At 38.4% G+C, this 19,842-nt stretch overlaps 1 protein-coding gene across 2 annotated transcripts in view; it reads left to right on the top strand.

The window, feature by feature from the left end:
• The window catches only part of lyn (LYN proto-oncogene, Src family tyrosine kinase), a 33,004-nt gene that overhangs the window by 9,709 nt on the left and 3,453 nt on the right, over positions 1 to 19,842 (top strand). For both annotated transcript variants that reach the window (XM_012877318.3, XM_036129204.1), the window contains exons 2-11: positions 6,924 to 7,060; positions 7,441 to 7,483; positions 8,001 to 8,106; positions 9,143 to 9,241; positions 9,364 to 9,467; positions 9,554 to 9,703; positions 10,535 to 10,687; positions 17,076 to 17,258; positions 18,569 to 18,645; positions 19,487 to 19,640. In XM_012877318.3, the coding sequence (XP_012732772.2) occupies positions 6,929 to 7,060; positions 7,441 to 7,483; positions 8,001 to 8,106; positions 9,143 to 9,241; positions 9,364 to 9,467; positions 9,554 to 9,703; positions 10,535 to 10,687; positions 17,076 to 17,258; positions 18,569 to 18,645; positions 19,487 to 19,640 (1,201 nt within the window). In that variant the 5' untranslated portion in view covers positions 6,924 to 6,928. The remainder of the gene's footprint in view (positions 1 to 6,923; positions 7,061 to 7,440; positions 7,484 to 8,000; positions 8,107 to 9,142; positions 9,242 to 9,363; positions 9,468 to 9,553; positions 9,704 to 10,534; positions 10,688 to 17,075; positions 17,259 to 18,568; positions 18,646 to 19,486; positions 19,641 to 19,842) is intronic.

Raw genomic sequence — 19,842 nt, 5'->3', positions numbered from 1 at the left:
GTAGAAAACTAAAAACATTTTAATAAAATGCCATGTCCTTGAACTCATTTTACTGGTCATTTCATTTTTATAATTAGTTGAATCTGTCGAATCTGACATCATCAATAAAGACTAGTTATAATGAATAATATTGATTGTTATAATAGAACAAGAAAAGAATAATGGTTAATCAAGTGTCACTGTGAAATTGTATTGGTTAATGTAAACGCCCCAAGAGGGGTTGAGTTCTACTGATCAACTTAAAAATATTTCATGTGAGAAAGAAAAATGTTTGATTGCTCTATAAGAGAAATGACGTTTATATTAAGGTAGATTTATTACTCATGTTGGGAATCTATTGATTAAAAAAAATCCAGTTTATATATCCTGATTGTTAAAGTGATCTTGTGTGTTATTTGGTTGTCTGGTTGTATATTTTGCGGGGACCCCGTATGCGTGAAGTTTTTTCTTTGCTTCAGCGCAGTTGTGTGCTAATGGCATGTTCTTATGTGTTTAATAGTTCTGTGCTTTTAACATCAGAGGGGTTGAGATTTGGGCTTGTTTTTTTGGGGGGTTGGAAATAAACAGTGAGACAACCTTATGGGGTAAGAGAGCTTTCTAAATAGATTTGTACATAAAAGGATAGTTGTGTCCATATCAGTCAGACGTTGTGCATAACAAACATTTGTAAACTCATAATAATTTAAATCACATTCAAAAGATACAACATACGGTTTAAATAGTTACAACTTCAATAACTAATAAATACAAATTTCAAGTTTAAATTTGTGCTTTACTCTTTATGAACACAAACAGCAGCGGCTGCTTGAGAATACGGATTTTTTCTTTGAGAATACGAATTCACAACAGTGGTCTGACGTCACGGTTTCCAAGGCTGGTTAATGGAGCAAAGAGTGCGAAGATAGGAGCCGCGCATGCGCTCTTCAGACTGACCGTCTCTGAATGCACCGCGGCTGCAGCTTCATTCCAGACAGCGCAGAGCTCACAGTGGTAAGTTAAACATTCCCTTTTCTGCTGCTGTTGTTTAAAAGTACGTTTTCAGATCGTTTGAGGCGAGAACATTATACTTTTAAGCTTCCCTACGTGGCCTGTTTACAGAGTTAGTGCGTAATTTAAAAAAAAGAGTGATTGATTTGTTTTGTGTTTATCAGGCTGACGCGTGTTGCTTTATTAACTCAATAATTGCTGGAATAAATTGTAAATGTCTCCAAAGAATGACAGCAGCATATAAAATGGAGCTGGACCATAATTTAATAACAATATATATCAGTCGAAAGACGTGTGGCACAATAAGGGGAAAAAAGTGTCGATAAAAGACGGTTATAGAGACAGTGTCCCTTCCTTCCTCTTAGCCTATATTAGTTGATGCTACAGTCACTGCTTCCTCTCGACCAATCGTAATCGCGGACCCAGGCACGCCGTCACAAAGCGCCGCCCTCTCAAACCACAACACAGAGCATGTGAATATGTCGCAGCAAGGAGCGGCGGAGGAAATTGTCCCAAAACGGGGTTTTACTAGTTCGCCAGCCTGACTGAAATAAACCACAGTGAACTGTAACATTTGCAAGGAACCGGTAAAAACAAAGTCTGGTAACGCAACCAACTTGTTTCATCACGTAAGCCGCTCACTACCGCAGCAGCGCGAGTTGTGTCAGCCCCGCGCTGCTGCGCGTCATCTTCTTAGGAATCTTATGGAAGTTCTTCCAAAACAAAGCAGGTATAGCAGCTACTGGGCTCCGTTCTTTGTGATAAAATGACAAAGCGTCCTGGCGGCGTAAGGACATCATGCATGCAGTAACGTGCTTCATAGTGATGGACATGAAAAACCTGGCTTCAAACAATTACTCGCCACTCATGATCCGCGATAAAAAAGTTTCGGGCTGCAAGTTTTTCTCTAACAGCGCTGGTCACTTTAGTTTATTCTTTGTCAGTATTTAATAACATCACCCAGGTCTCTTAAGTTAAGTCATTTTTCATTTAAAAAAAATCAGTTATAATTAAAAATGTTGGTTAAATAAGAATAAAATTGGGATTGAGTGTTTGTGTGTGATATATTAAAAGTAAGTCATTTAGCAATATTATAAGAGCCAGGTTTTAAATCTTTTTGATAATTATCTATCGATCAATATGCATTTTTTTTATCAATATGCTTTTTTCTATATCGTCCAGCCCTAATATAAAATCTATAAATAAATCTATAAATAAATTCTATAAATGTTTTTCCTATCTAAGTGAGTTTCCTCTGAGTGAGGACACGAAGAATCGAGAGAAGAAAGAGGGAAAGAAAACAATAGTAACAATATATGAAAAAATACAGATATTTATTTTAGACAAATGTTTTAACTTTGGAACAGAATGAAGGTGTAACATATTCAACAAATTAACAGTTACTAACGTGGTTTAAAACAATGAAATAACTTCTATTCTAGACAACACCTACAAACATACAATTAAAAATAGTTGGAATGGAAATTAATTTACTGATTATTTTATGTATTTTTCCAGGTAGTGAAAAAAAGGAAATGAAGCAGCACGTGTACATGACTAGAACTGATCTACATTAGGTCAGGTGTAGTCATGTTCACTTAAACATGCAGCCAGCTGGAGCAGCTTCCTGTCTTCAGCATGGTCATCCTCCTCTGGGTCAACCTCCTCGTCCTCCTCATCTAGCTGGTCCCCTGCCTCTATACAAATATTGTGGAGGATGCAGCAGGCGCCGATTACTTTTTGGGCAAACGTCAGGCAGACCTCCAGCACCCTTAAGAAGATGAAACGCCATCGTGTCTTCAGACCACCAAAGGCGCGCTCAGTGATGTTTATCAGCCTTGGCGTGGTGCCTGTTGTAGCGTGCCTCCACTTGACCTGTACCAAATATAAAATTAACTTGTAATTTAGGTAATATGCTGATCTGTCTTAATCTTCTATCCAATTTATATAATCTATGTATCAATTGTGTGTCATTGTTGGCTCTATTTAAGGACAAGAAGGTAAGAGGTCTTACTGCTTAGCTGTTTCCCTATAGGATGGCCAGCCAGTAGAGGGTCACCAGCACCTCTATCTCCTGTGGCCGTCCATGGACCTTCTGGATGGGCAGCAGCTGAAGGAGGAGGATGATGGTGGCCCTGTTTAGCCTGAAGGCTGGTTTCAGGTCCCCTTCATTAAAAAATATTTGGAGGATCGGCACAGAAGTGTTTATCCTCACATTTTTTGTTTCTGTTTCTTACTGTAAATAAAAAAAATGCCAAATGTTACCATAATTGTTTTTTCAATTCTCACCTTTTAACACCATAAAACTATATGTGGTTAACATGCAGATTAATATAGTAGTAAATGTAACAAATGGCTTCCCTTCTCTGGTATTTCTACCATTTCACTGAAAGAATGAACTGAACTAACTGCACATAATTTATAGATTAATCATTGTAAAGGTGGGCAGACAGAAATAACTTTTCCTTAATGAACAATGCTGTGAAGGTTAATAGGTGCAACAAAGTAGCTTAACCCTACTCCCTTTACTGTTATAAAAATTATGTTTTCATTTTAATTCTTTACAGATAAATAGTCACAATTTCAACGTGATCACATGTTTAATACCATCCTCAATGTTGTTGTTTTTTAAAGATAAAAGTAGGAAATAGGCTGTCAATCTTAAAAAACCTACCAGTTGGCACAGACGCTCAACGTCGGACTTTTTATTAAAATGATGCACTAACTCTGTAAACAGGCCACGTAGGGAAGCTTAAAAGTATAATGTTCTCGCCTCAAACGATCTGAAAACGTACTTTTAAACAACAGCAGCAGAAAAGGGAATGTTTAACTTACCACTGTGAGCTCTGCGCTGTCTGGAATGAAGCTGCAGCCGCGGTGCATTCAGAGACGGTCAGTCTGAAGAGCGCATGCGCGGCTCCTATCTTCGCACTCTTTGCTCCATTAACCAGCCTTGGAAACCGTGACGTCAGACCACTGTTGTGAATTCGTATTCTCAAAGAAAAAATCCGTATTCTCAAGCAGCCGCTGCTGTTTGTGTTCATAAAGAGTAAAGCACAAATTTAAACTTGAAATTTGTATTTATTAGTTATTGAAGTTGTAACTATTTAAACCGTATGTTGTATCTTTTGAATGTGATTTAAATTATTATGAGTTTACAAATGTTTGTTATGCACAACGTCTGACTGATATGGACACAACTATCCTTTTATGTACAAATCTATTTAGAAAGCTCTCTTACCCCATACAACCTGTAGTGCTGTGTCTTGACTCAAAAGTCAAGCATAAGCTACACCCTGATAAACATGAGAACTGGTGTCAGGCTGAACACTATAAAGTAAAAATTAATGGCTCGCCCATGCCGCCGGGTCTGGTTGTAACGCAGACGTCCACAACGTCTATCTGTCATATCACAACACTGCACAAAAGTAACAAATCATTTGTGAAACTTTTTCTTGTGCCATTAATTCGGCCTCTTTGTTTTATATGTTGTAACATCATCTGAACCATCTCTGTACGCAGGGCTTCATCCTGTCACAGCACAGGATGTGCAATGCCACTTGTTATTATTAGCGAGATGACTGTGGGAGGTATGTTTATACCATTTCAGACCTGGCTGAAATGGTATAAACATACAGATTCAGATTTTAGTTTTTGTAGAAGATAGTCTACCAAAATCTTAGTACAAACTTGTGTCCTGGGCATTTTATTTAAAGTGTACCTCACCCCCATGTAAAAGCATATTCCCGCCCTTAGGCAATTTTGAAAAACTGCATCAAAGTGTGCGGGGATACAAAGGTACGGGAGGGGAGCGGCAGAACAGTTGGTCGCTTTCACGTAAATTCACCAATAGCACAGAAAATGTTGGTAGATTTGTTTCTAGTCACTTTTTTGAAGAAAACAGTCGCTAGAGGGTTTGAAAAGTGCAACAGTGCTGCTATGTCACATCAACCAACAGCAATGTTAACGCGAAATTCAATGCAAGACCACCGTTTTTCTCCCTAGGACGGCCCTACTGTAACTGTTTTAGACACAAAAGCAGGATTTCAACAAATATGCACTAATTTTTCAAAATAATGACCAGGAAATGTAGACGGGACTATAACACAACCATGTTAACAGTTTATTGGCAAAAAAACTGTTGATTTGGAGGTTACCCTTTACATAATTTTGCAGCACTATAAAACACTGCAACATTGCATGTAAACTCTCATTTTATTAATTTATTTATTTTCATATTCTATTTGTTTAAGCAAATTTAGACATGCAGCATGCATCTATTGCATGATAAAAAGAAAGGACAGCCTGCATCTCAGTAACATAAAGTCTGAATCCTTTTTTCTGTGCAATGATTGCGTTCATAAAGTCAGTCAAGAAAGTTTGATTATTGTCTGTGAGAAAATCCACAATGATCTTGCTGTGCGAGAAATCGGCTCACTGAAAACCTGTTCAGTATCTAACATAATGATGGCCTGTTGCAGAGATGCCATGAATATCTATTTGCACAAAATATGCATGATGTTAAGGACCACAAGAGGGCAAACACTGTAAACTGTTCTCTTTCCTCTCTTGCTTAACTGGATTATTAGGTCTAATCTTAATCACTTGGGCAATTTTAATAAGAATGTCAGTCTGTGATTTATACAACGCAACATGTAAAACTGGACACAAGTGGAGGTTGTAAAAAGTATTTATTACCTTTATGGTCGAGGGTTACGGGAAAGCAAGAAAATAAAACACAGTAATCTCAGGGGTAATTATAAGTTAAAATAAAATAAAATAAGTAAATATATAACAACTGAGCAAATCCTTCTACCATTTAAACAAGAAGCTGTAAAACCTGTAAAACTAAATACAGGTCCGGTCATGCAAAGGTCACCGGAGAAGCTGCCATCTCCCATCTTGCATCTGGTCATCATGGGGGGAAAAGTAAGCCTCTTACTTCCCTCTGATTTAGTTCTGTTCATATAACTATCCTCGGTAGCCAGTTCTGACCAGCTTCCAGGCCCCCACTGAAGAATCCCCACAACATGGTGCTGCCACCACGTCTCTCTGCGGGGACGGTGTGTTCAGGTGAAGGGCAAACGTCCCCAGCGCTTAATGTGTTTATGTGTGCTAAAACGTTCAGTGCTGGTCCCATCTGAGCAGAGCATCGTCTTCCAGGCTTGTTGTTTTTCCCTACATAGCATGTGGCAAACAGGATTTTCTTTCAGCGATGCCTTTCTTCCTGGCGCTCTTCCAGGAAGGCCAGAATTTTGGAGCAAACTAATAGTTCTGTCAACAGATTCTCTCACCTGCGCTACTATTGCAGGCTACTGTGATCTAACTCAACCATTTCTAAGTGGGCATGGAGCCCCCGCAACCAAGCCACGCTACCATCTCGCATCGCCCGGAGCCCACCCCAACCCCTGGCAGCAAGACCACCCAGCAGAAAGCAGAGAAGGCCCCCCTCAGAGTCCACTGCGGGAGCCAGAACTCGGTGGGGACCGAGGTAGGGAGGGCACATCACCATCCCACCTGGTGAGCTACCCACTGGGAGGTCAAGAGGGGGGATCCCCACCAATGCACCCTGGGAGTGTTAGGCCACCAGATGGGAGCCGCCACTCCTGAACTTGGCCTAGCACCCGCACAAGCAACACTACACCGAGGGAGGAAGCCCCCTGATACCTCGACATGCCAAGAGCCCAGACCATCCCCGCACACAAGCCCCTGCTTAACCAGCACAGGCAGAAATAGAGAACCACACCATGACCCCAAGCCCAAACCACGCCACTCCCACCTTCTCACCCCAATATGTTTTTTGTGTGTCTGCGTGCATGCGCGCGTGCGTGTGTGTAAAAGCCGCAGGTGCTCGATGGAAAGCCATTTTTTGTTTCAGCAGCTGTTAATGTGCAGCAGACTAACCCACTCTTCCTTTTTCTCACTTCCCCATGCAGGCAGGATGGGCTGTCTGAAGTCCACGCTGAACGGAGGTCTGACAAGTGGTATAGAGAGGAAAGTCAGTCAAAAGGCTCCAAAACCTGAGCAAACACGCTATGTCAGCAACCCCACCACCAAAACACAACACAGCAATGTAAGTAGAAAGGAAGCTGAGCCAAATAGAAATCCTGATTCATTTTGTTGATTTGAGCCCAAACTACAGTAACCGATTAAGCCATGGATTCTAATGTGCTAGAACCACGGCTAAACCAGTTTAAATATTTTAGATGAGCTCTATTAAGGATAAAAAAACCTAGTAAAAACCTTAAGCCTCTATTTAAATGAAGAACATTGTTTTCCACGTCTAGGCAACAAGATAACTTAAGTATTTCCTAACTAGACAGAGCTTCCCTTTTTCGAAGAATGATGTGTGGAAAAATAAAAAGAACGTATTGTAAATGTGTGTCTAAACCTAAATTCACAGCCGTGTGAAAAATGTTTAAGCAAACTGAAAGTGTTTTGCTGTGCTTACAGAGCAGCTCCCTGTTACCAGGTCAAGTGTTCCAGCAGATTCAAGGTATTCCTCTTTAACATATTTTTTTTTTGCCGTGCATTTACCGTCCTTGTCTGATGAAACTATTGCAGGACGTTACCTGGAACAAAGTGAACTGAAGCCTGAAGCCTGCTCACTTTATACTTGATGTCGCTCCCTGTTTAAATTATTTTCAAATTTGGTTTTATAATGCAAGATAAAACTTTACACAGCATTTTGGGCAAATTTCCTGAAGCAAAGCTGAATTGAACATTAGTGACAATATACAGTTCAGCTTTTTGAAGCTTCAGCTATAACTGAGAAGAGCATAGATAAAAGCCATTTTTGTAATTCAAATGCAAGTAAAACAGATAACCTGTTCATTTTATAATCAACAGGCAGGACTTCTCTCGGTATTTTCCATTTGTTTTGGTTTGCCAACATGTCCAAACTTACATTGCAGTCAAATACTCTGTTGTAATAGAACCTCTTTGTTTTTGGTCAATATATGTATTTTTTCATGTGCTGGTTAACGTGCTAACGCTTGTGTTTTCTGTTTTAGAGACAGAAGGGGCTGACAAAGTGGTGATTGCCCTATACCCTTATGAAGCAACGCATCGTGATGACTTAGGATTCAAGAAAGGAGAGCAGATGAAAATCCTGGAAGAGTAAGTGAGCTTATTTCTAAGGAACTAGGCTGCCTCCCACACACACACACACGCACCCACGCCTGTCCAGTTCCTTCCCATACACCACCAAGCATGTGCCTTTTGTAACTTCAAAAGAGTTTCTTTAGAAAGAATCTCTGAGCGATTTACACCACAGTCATTCACACATTCACACCCTGACGGTGGTGAGCTATGTTTGTAGCCACAGCTGCCCTGGGGCAGACTGACAGAGGCGAGGCTGCCATACAACGGTGCCATAATTCCTGCACCACTGTTGCCCTCATATAATCAGTCTAACGTTTTACAATTAGAAATGCAGTAAAAAATTCTTTAAAATAAATTGAACAGTGGGCTGTTATGTTGGCGCCAAGGTCCTGGGTTTGAATCCCTGCCTGAGCCGCTCTTTCTTCTTGGAGTTTGGACATTTTCCCAGTGCACGGGTGGCTTCTCCCTGGGTATTCCTGTTCCTCCTACAGTCCAAAAACATGACTGTCAGGTCAAATGGTCGCTCTTAATTGCCCTTAGGGGTGAGCTTGAGTGTCCATGGTTGTTTCTCTCTGGAGACAGGCACCCTGCAAGGACAAGCGGGTGTAGACAATGGATGAATGGATGCTGAAGCCAGATCAGAAGCTGTGAATTAGAATCTGTTTTAAGATTGATTAACCACTAGTGTTGTATGGCTGTTATTTAGTACAATGCTTACACCGTGCACTACCCCATGGAAGCTCCCATGCACCCTTAAACGGGCATGCAGATAAGTAACAGAAACTATTTTTTGGGTGCAGGTGACAAACAGCTTTTTTGTGCTCATACCACTCCCAAGCTGTGCCACCCTGGGATGGGGGGGGGGGGGGTTGCGTTGTGGCTAAGCTGAATGGTGGCATTGAACAGAGTTCAATTATACATAAAAAAATCTGTTTAAGAGAATTTCAGGACATTTCTGTTCATGCGAAAATCTCCCATGTAAGTAGAAATGGCGGACGATATTTTCATGTTTTCATGTTCTTTTGTTTGTGTGTTTGTTTGGTTTTAACAGACATGGAGATTGGTGGAAAGCAAAGTCTCTAACAACCAACAAAGTAGGATTCATCCCATCAAATTACGTCGCCCAAGTTGATACCATGGAAACAGAAGAGTGAGTAACGTTGGGTTCAGGAGGAGATGGATGACAGTTTCAGCGTTGCTTTATCAACACTATTGCGCCGTGTTTGTCAAGGCCGTGCGTCACACTGTAAAATCCTTCCTACATCATTACAGGTGGTTTTTCAAAGACATTATAAGGAAAGATGCTGAGAGGCAGCTGTTGGCACCAGCAAACAAACCCGGCGCTTATCTTATCAGGGAAAGTGAAACATCAAAAGGTACAACAATCACTTAACAAAATTCCATCACAATTAGCATGAGAGTTTTCACATGGGGTTTAATTTGAACTTTTTTTCCCTCACAGGGAATTTCTCATTGTCCATCCGAGATGTTGATGCCCAGGGAATGGATTCAGTGAAACATTATAAAATCAGAAAGTTGGACAATGGCGGCTTTTACATTTCTCCCAAAATTTCCTTCCCGGACATCAGCAGCATGATTAAACATTACCGCAGTGAGTATGGATCAGGAATTTATGAGGAAAAGAACTTGAAATATCGGCTGAGTGAGGTCATGCCTATTGACTTAGTCTGGAGTAAATTGCTGACTACAACAGAATAGGCAAAGAAATTAGGAAATAATGCTTTTTTTAGACTGATTTTCAGAAGAAAGCATACAGTCATCAAGATTTAGAAATACTGCATAACCCTGAAACTAATTTTATAGGTAAATATTTTCACTCATTAAAAAACAGTTTTATATTTTATACTCCTTCATTCAGTGTTATCTTCAGTGTTATTCAGTCTTATCTAGCCTGGACTGCAGCGATAGTGTTGAGATATTTTGGTCACATCTCAGTTTGTTGTAGGAAGGTCATTTATAGACTACATTTTAAAAAAACATGGTTTTATTTCCCCCCTCCACACAACAGCCGACTTAGCTTTGTGTTGCACCTGGACGTTTCAGATCCACATACACATTTTAATATCAGACAAAGATGAAGTAGATAAAAAAAATGCAGGTTTCAAACAATGATTTCATTTAATTAAGGGAAAGAAGCTATCCAAACCAATCTGGCCCTATTTGAGAATAGATTTCCTGCTGTTGTTAAATTATGAATTAATCCCATGTTGTTGGGTAATGGCAGATACAAATATTTGTCTTCCAGAAAAATTAAACATTGTGACAATATTCCAACCAGTCAAGCTCACTAATCCCACATGGTTTCAGTTTTTATGCTTTGCTAATTTGTTTGGTTTTTTTAGTTCCGGTTAGTGGGACATCCTTTTGTTAGTCCTAATTGCCACCAGAAAACAGTGGATAATTGTTCCTTTGTGCCTTACAGCTAAGGCAGATGGCCTGTGTCGTAAGTTAGACCGTCCATGTGTAAAACCCAAAGCCCAGAGGCCGTGGGACAAGGATGCCTGGGAGATTTCTAAAGACTCCATAAAGATGTTGAAGAAACTGGGAGCGGGGCAGTTTGGAGAAGTCTGGATGGGTAAGTAAGGAGCAAAGCTTCAGATTAATCAGAATTGGAACCGTGTTCCCCTGGAGTTGAATTACCCCAGAACCTTTTCTTTCAGCCAGTACATTTTTTGTGTGTGTGAAATTGATGTCCAGAGCAGTGTAGATCGACTGCTTCTGTGATATAAAAAACATCAGATATCACCTCCATTTAATAAGAGAAACAATGGGAGAGAAGATTTAGATGATTCTGATTCTACTCTTTTTTCGTAGCAAAACGAAAAATATTTACACTAGTGAAAAGACAGAAATAAAATTAATTGGAGCAAGACTATGAATCGCAATGTTAATGGAGATGTTTGACAACTACCTAGCTGAAGTACAACAGCACTAGATTATTTAGATGAATAAAAACTCAGTAGACAATAGAAGTGCCCCGCGATAGACTGGCGACCAGTCCAGGGTGTACACCGCCTCTCACTCATTGACAGCTGGAGATCGGCACCAGCACCCTTCACGACCCCACAACGGATAGACGTGTTAGAAAATGGATGGATGGTTAGACAATAGAAGATGACACTTCTAGGCTGAATAATAATAACAAAAAATAATCAGTCTGGAGAGGCTCATCCAGGCAAAAAGAGGCAATTAGAGAGATTTATTGAGATACATTAGAAAGGTTCTTTGGCGCTCGGACCCCAGCAGAAGATGTGAAAGCTGCAAATGTCTACAAGCTTGGATGTTTATTTTAGGATTAGGATTAATGAAGTTTTGAGGCCCCTGTTCTGAAGCACGCAGCTCCCTGACACAGTTTGCGTTGGTTAGGCAGAGAAGAGGGGTCAAGGGTTGAAACATTATTCTTTTTGCTGTTCATTGATCACTAGACTGTTTTTTTATAGGTTGTTGGCCGTTGTCATAGGACCTGACATTTCTCATCAAAACATCAGCAAGAGATTTTGTGGTTTAGATTCTATTGCTGATTGCCATTTCAACGCCTTAGAGAACTTCCTATTATGAAGCCTTGTGTGAGAGTTGAGGCATATCACACTTCTAGTAGAGAATTATCTCATTCATAGGGCATGTAATAGGTAAAAACTGCATGATGCTGAGGTTATGAATAGACTTCTGCTTTGGGTCTGAACAGCATTTTACGGAAACCTTTTTCTATTTCTAAGATTCTGTGTCATAGTATAACACAAAATGCAGGGTTTAGTTTTTTTTATACAAATAATCTGAATAGCATAATGTGTATTTCTTTTTAGACCCCAGCAGGCCAGATATGATGGAAAGATGAATTGAGCTAAATGCTAAGCAATGCATGAAAAAAAAAAAAACCTGTAAAGGCTGCAAAAAAGATTTGAGGTTGGGATGAATGTTCACCTGACAACAGGACAACACCCTTCATCATATAGGATGAAGGGTGTTGGAGGGGAGCGTTTTACCACAGTGCTATTTTAAAAAGGTTCTGTAGGGGGAGCGGTACTCGAAAATTGCTTAGCGTGGCTTTAACAAGTACATACATCTAAATGGTTTTTGCACTTGGTGGACAGGTACTGAAGGCATAAAGAAAACAAAAAAAGACAAAAGAAGTCATAAGATATTACAATAGGACCAAATGAGGTGTCGAAACTGTGAGTCAGATGGTTGCCACGTACACCTGCAAGTAGGGTGCTATGTTAGAGCATCCTTGACATTGTCACCCTGAATAGTACCTGTAATTTGTCTTCAACTCAGAACTCTGAGTTCAAGATTGCTACCATCAATGCTGGACAGCTATTACTCACCGGGTATTGTAAGGAGCTTGTCATACCCTTCACCAGAAACGCACACAACTGCAAACCCCGATCAATAAAGCAACCGGAAGGTGTTGGGGGACAAGAGCCACAACTCAGCCATGAGAAAGACACAAACAGGGTCAACAGAAGTGAAAGAGGTTTCAGATCTGCCTACATAACAAAGACCATAAGGTCAGCAGTTGGTGTGGGAAATACTACGTACATGTGAGCAATGATCAAGCCAGAAACCAGTACTCTGCCACAACTGCAAACAGTAAGGGTACAAGACAGTCACACACACACACAGATGCTGTTTCACATATGCACTCATCCATTCATACACTCAGACTTACAAAATTAATATTGACATTAGTCTATTGCTTTTGTGCAATTTCTTTTGTTGTTTTTTGAAATGTTAAAACCAGAAGTATTTCAAACATGAAATACTTCTTACGTGGACACAATTATATAACAAAATATCTTAGAAATGATTGCATTATATAATGCAATAAATTCAGACGTCAAAACTGCATGTAATGCAACATGTAATAAAATCCAAGAACGATTTTTTAATTTGTTTCTACCGCATTGTGTTATAACAGTATTACATTTTGTGGTGGTTATTACAAAATTCAATGGTTGCTCTTTTAAAAAAATTCACAGTCCAATAACATGGTGCATTGTGCAGCAAACAAACCCGCCGTTGTGTTCATCCTAATCAATATACATTTAATAGCTACCATGTTATGGTTTAGAAACATACAAATAATTGAAAATAACGCTTTCCTATCGGAATTGTGAGAAGACATGTTGCGAGAGGTAAAGAGCAAATGCCCCCCCCCCCCCTCCCCCCCCTCCGCACACACACACACACACACACACACACACACACACACACACACACACACACGCCACACATCCTGGGGTCTTGTCTTCCATAGACTTCCATTCATTTTCAAGCCAACCCTACCCTAAACCTAATTGACACATTAGTGCTAAAACCCAACCCTTAGCCCAAAAAAGTGAGGACCAAAACAGGTCACTACTAGTGAAATGAGCAAAACATTTCTCGCTCAGCTCCAAGTACAAGACCACACACACACACACACCTACTTACTCATCTGAGAGACGTTTTATATTCACTTTGGCTGAACTTTAGGGCCAAACTTTTTGGCTGCATTTGAGCAGGTTTCAAGACAACAACTAAGTTGCTTTCCCTAACAACTGTGTAATGATTTCTGCGAAGATTTGTGAAAGACCCTTTCAATGTCAGTAAAGTGGAGACTTTTCTGCTTAAAGCTAGATAACATGGCAAATTACCACGTCCTACACTTATTATCCAGGTCACAGGTGAGCGAGTTTACGCTCTCCGTGGTGCTGAAAGTGTGATCATTTGGAGGATGATTTGTCGATAAGAATTTGACCTGACAAACCATCTTTAATTTGTTATGCAAGAGAACAAAACCTGTGTGGAGGGGGACTTTAACATTAAGATAACATAACATTGAACATTACACATATGTGAATATTTAAGTCTGGGGAATTTCCTTAGTTCTGTTCAATTTGTATTAAATTGTTAGATCAAATGCTTCTCAGACACATCTTTGCTTCTTTTGTTTTTTTTAGCACATGTTGCTGATGTTAAGAACGATCCATGTATTGAACAACTTTCTTGTGTTGTGATGTTGCTACCTTGGCAATGAAGCTGAATAATAAATTATCTAAAGTTTGGTATTTACTGGAAAGAGTTTCAGATTTAACATTTAAATGTTTAGGATCCATAACATGACAGTTCTTGACTGTATATTGATTTGGATGACTACAAAGACCGGTTTGTGATTGTTTATTGCATAATGCGCCACGTTATTACATCATGATTTTTAGAAAAGAGGAAACCATTGCATTTTTTTTTACAAAATACCACAAAATGCAGTGATATAACATAAAAACTATTTAAACATGGATTCAATTACATCTTGCATTACAAAATGTAGTTTTAGTGACGCTTTATTACATTTAGAAGTCCGAATTTATTTTACATTACATTGCTTATCCTTAAACAAAATTACAAAAAATAAAGCACAAATACATAATGATTCTTACTAGGGTCATTTATGACCCACTTGTGAAACATGGTAGGTGTCATATGTTGCTGTTTTGGACAAAAATCCAAGTTTTCTGTAGGGTTCATGGGGTGAGAGGCGGGCTATGCCCTGGACAGGTCTTAATGTAATATTCTAATCTTAAATGAGCTGTGGGAGTAAAGTCATCCCATCTAACAGTATAAATGATTGCCAATATCCATTTAAGTGTACCCTATATATGTCATATGCATTTAATGTATTTCACTTTGCAAATTGAGTTTCTGAAATAAACTTTTCAAAAATAGTCTAAGTTATTGAATATGAATACATATCCCTCAGCTTTGATTTGTGGGCATGAGATACATTTTACTAACTTCTCGGATGTATCTTGTGAGTTTCTAAAAAGAGAATGAATAACCGGTGACGTTCATTTCAGCAGATTTTCAGCTGAACGACTTGAACTGTGGATGAACCTTGTTAGTAAAGCTGACAGCACCTGACAAGGCAAAATGCATCAGAGTTGTCACACATTCAGAATCATATCAGTCGGTTATCGTTGTGCTCAAGATTTTCCCAGACCCGATCAGTGAAATTCAATGGACTTATTGATGGTATATCAAATAAATAAGTTGCTGTGCGAAGTGGAAAATAGGTAAATTTTATACAGCTTGATATTGCATCAAAAGAGAAAGATGTCAGTGAGGTTGACTTCATTGGAGGTTTATGATATCCGGCGAAAGGATGTGTTTTTTGCCCTGACTCGTCTTATTGCTTTGTCATCGGTCAGCTCACATTTAGTCTCAGCTTTTAGTTTACATACAAATGATGTTTCACTGAAGCAATGTTTCCTAACTTCAGTTGGAACTGCAGGGCACATGTTGTAATGTTTTCAGCTGTGAAGCGGTGCCTCAACAACATCATAGACAGCTGCATTATTAGTACATACTGTATCTAATAGGCATAGATCATTTCGTAAAATATGCATCTGTGGATTTTTGAAAATTGAAATTTTTAATGTTTAATGGGCAGTTTATCAACAAATGTACTTCTTTCTCATAAAACAACTAATTTCTTAATGTTTTCAGTTGGGTTTCTAACCACATCATAGCCCGGAGAAAGCTTAAACGAGATGGATCCAAACAGAGATACAGCTGTCTCTGTGTTTCTGGGTCTCAGTGCAGAGTTTGACATGGCTAATCGTAACAAGCAAACTGAAATGCTAGAAAGGTGGTTGATGTTTTCTATTACATTGCTAAGACGCTCTGTGTTATTTCACACTTAAAAATCTAAGCAGAGCAATTCCTCAAAGCTCCGTTCTATGGGTACTGTTATGCTTCCTCTCTAGATCTGATTTTAGAGCATTACTACTTATCTTACCAACACATATGTCATCAAACAAAAACAGTCCCTTACATTCACTAATTCAGTTTGTCAATAACGTCAGGAAGCAGATGGGTCAGTTTCCTTCTACTTAATGTAGAAAAGTTGGACGTCATTTTTTCTGGTTCCAAAAGAGCAAGATTAGAGATCTGCTCTCTACTAGACTCAGTGAAGCATAGAACCTCAGAATATGTCATAAATTTAGGCTCATTTTCACTCTTATTATATCTTGGCTACTTCTGTTATTCAATAGCCCTTTGAAGCCTATTTGTTTCATGTATTTACTTTTTATGTAAAGCATTGTGAATAATGTTGATTATGAATGCTGAGATACAGCATCTTCCTTCTTGCCCTTTAAACTTATCAGAGTCATACAGACAAGCTTTGTCAATCACAAAAAAACTTACACAGAAATTGAGGGAACATAAAGTTACAGTAGGGGAGATACCTAATCAAAACTAGAAAATGGCAATTACTTGCCATACAAATTTTTTAATCTAACAATGCAATTAAAACTTTTATGAGTTTCAACGTAAGACCCAACATAACACCCAGTAGTGCAATAACACATATGGTCAAAATTCACTATTACGTTGATGTGAAAGAAATTTAGCATACCGCACACACTTCCCCGTCATTCTAAATTCAAACTTTATTAACTACATTTTTTCAGTTCTAACAGTAATTGTAATATAACCTTTAAAGAAGGTTTTCACCAACAAACACAACTGGCAAAGTACTTGAACTTGCCTGTTATATAGCTCTTACTGATTTATGTCTTTATTAATATGATAAGATTTTGCCATTATGAGCCACAGAATCATATGTTAAAAGAAGCTTATTTATTTCTCTATCAGGCTTGTGTTGAGTCTTTAGGAAACAGACACAGGTGTTCCACTGGGACAACTTTCCCAGCTTTCATCCAACATTAATCTACACTTTCCTTCCTGCTGTTTGTATTTCACAAACACAACTTTGGCCCATGGCCATACATAAGGAATATTATGTAGTGTACAGTTCAGTCCTGAATATTGAAAAAGTTTGCTTTATTCAAACTATCAGTGTCACCGGGGAACTAAAAACGTAGGATGAATAAACAGCTTACTTCGTTTTTTTTAAATGGATCTGTAATTGTGTTTTCTATCCCCCATGTCTTGTTTTTTTTTATACTTGGTGTTATCAGCTTACTACAACAACACAACCAAAGTGGCAGTGAAGACCCTGAAGCCTGGCACAATGACAGTTGAGGCTTTCTTGGAAGAAGCCAACGTCATGAAAACTCTCCAGCACGACAGATTGGTGCGGCTCTACGCCGTCATCACCAAGACAGAACCGATCTACATCATCACTGAATATATGGCAAATGGTAACTGCAGTTTTGTTATTTTACAGTCTTATCAAAAAGAACATTGAAATGCATCCAAATCAGCCTGCTTCTTTATACCCACACGTTGCCATTTAATCCCAACTGTTTCAAATAAATACAACAACTTCATGTTTATCTACTTCACATTTGCCAAAAAAATGCATTGTCTTCATACTATGATACATTATGGAGGTAGATAATAATAATAAAATGCTAAAATTTCATGAAATATAATTTAATTCTCTGGCATGTTTTGACTATTTTAGATCATTAGTCATGTTCAGGTCAGTTAGCTGTCATGAAACATGTCATGTTGTGACCCATGCATAGACTAAAATACCTGCTGTTGGATAATACATACTGAACTCACATAACCATTTTTTTTCAATAGACTATCATTACATTATATACATATAAGAAAATAGGCAACTTCAAATGAAGGTTGCAGATTTGGTACAGAACATTCAAAATGAAAGTAAATGATCGACATTCAATTACAGTCAGTTCTATAGTTTACTATTAGACATTGATATATGTGCATGCTTACCATGAAACACAGAAAACACAAACAAAGCCATGGGACTTAAGCCAGTTTTGTCAAGGCATGACTTGGAGAGAATAATTCATGTCTTTTTCCCAACATGTCGTGTCGACTCTTATAATGCACTTTGTCTGGTGTCACCTAAGCATCTCTATCACATCTTCAGCTTGCTCAAAAATCTCACCTATCCTGGCCTCTTTTCACTGGCTCCCTCTGTATCACAGGATTAATTTAAACATTTAAATGTTAGCTGATAAATGTTTAAAACAGCCATGCGTGTCTTTACCTCTCAGATCTACTCCAGCCTCGCCTTCCTTTTATTTTGTCCCAATGACATTTTCACTTCCTGTTTTTAAGTTTCCTTTCAGAAAACATATTTTTTCAATATCATTTGACCAGTTGTGAGTTCACATGCTCTCATAATTGTCTTTGTTCTATGTTATAAATATTTTAATGTCTGTAGGATGTCATGCTGTACGTCATGTATGTACAGCCCTTTGGCAAATTAGCTTTTTTTTAAATGTGCTTTATAAATAAAACGAGGAGGTAAGTTTTTGAATGAAAGGCTGTGTCACTTCATTTGCCAGATCAGAAACCAAAACAAACAATTAAATTCTTTTCAGGACTCTTTAGATTGCTGTGAACTGGCATATTGAGATACTACACCAATAGCTAATATATCCATACTCATATGAAAGTTCAAATAATCATTCCATTGTATCCTCATACACGCAGTTAAAGGTCTTATGGTGTTCCTTTCTGTTTTTAGGAAGTCTTCTAGACTTTTTAAAGAGTGACACAGGGAGCAGACAGCAACTACCAAAACTTATCGATTTCTCAGCGCAGGTAATTCTTTTGTTTCTCATGTTGTACTCAAGAATTTTGTACTAAATTCAAGTTTTTTTTTTACTCCACTCTAGGTATGGGCCAGTATGAGATACTCACTGTATAATAATTATAAGTGAAAGGGTCAGGTTTGGCTTAAAATTAAAGTAACCATGACCTTCAATTTTAAACTATACATCTAAATTAGCTAAAAAAGTTTAGCTACAAGTTTAGCTACTAAATCTACAAACTTTTTAGTCAAGCCAACCCATGAACAATAGTTTCGATTGTAGACTAAAATTAATCATATAAATACAAGTAGATTTGAGGCTCAATTAGTCCCAAAGTTACAATTTTTGTAACAGAAAATTATTTAGATACAAAGTTACAATTTTTATTGCAAAGCTCATTTAGCTATGAGCTAAGTTAGCTACTAAACTAATTAGGCTGCAAAACTACAAGTCTAGTTTTACAGTTATTTTAGCTACAAATATACAAGTTTAGTTTCATCACTATCTGAGCTACAAAACTACAAATATAGTGATCAAACTAATTTATTTCCAAAACTAAATTTCCTACAAAGCTACAAATGCAGTTAGAATCTTAATTTAGCAACAAAGCTGAAGAAGTAGCTACAATGCTACATTTGTTGTCAGCCAAGTCAAATAATGGACAGTAGTTTCTGTTGAAGACGGTGTGAAACAATGACATGAATACAAGGAATAAGTTATTTATTTTTTATTGTTATTGGGTTTTTTTTGTATGTTTTACTTTGCACATCACTGAACGATCTCTTTCTCTTTTCCAGCAAATGTTTCATAATTGCTCTGTGCAAACACACTTGTTTCCTGTTGTGTTTCAGATAGCAGAGGGCATGGCATACATAGAGAAGAGAAATTACATTCATAGAGACCTGAGAGCTGCTAACGTCCTCGTGTCTGAGAGCCTGCTTTGCAAAATAGCCGATTTTGGATTGGCCAGAGTCATAGAGGACAATGAGTACTCTGCAAGGGAGGGTAAGCATTGCGTGTGAATGAAAGAACGAGTGTATCGTCACTTCTCTGTTTTGTAGGACGTTTTTCCCGGCACACATGAGCCATTTCCTTTAATCCTTATGATACACTGTGGCCGAAAAATAAAAGCTCTTCTTTCCTGGAAATGCTATTGCGTTAGGTAACATAAAAATCCTGCCTTTTCTTTATTTAAGAACCCCACCAA

Source organism: Fundulus heteroclitus, unplaced genomic scaffold (assembly GCF_011125445.2).
Source record: "Fundulus heteroclitus isolate FHET01 unplaced genomic scaffold, MU-UCD_Fhet_4.1 scaffold_146, whole genome shotgun sequence".
NCBI lineage: Eukaryota > Metazoa > Chordata > Actinopteri > Cyprinodontiformes > Fundulidae > Fundulus > Fundulus heteroclitus.
Note: the sequence above shows the minus strand (reverse complement) of the source record. Positions and strands in the feature narration are given on the sequence as shown.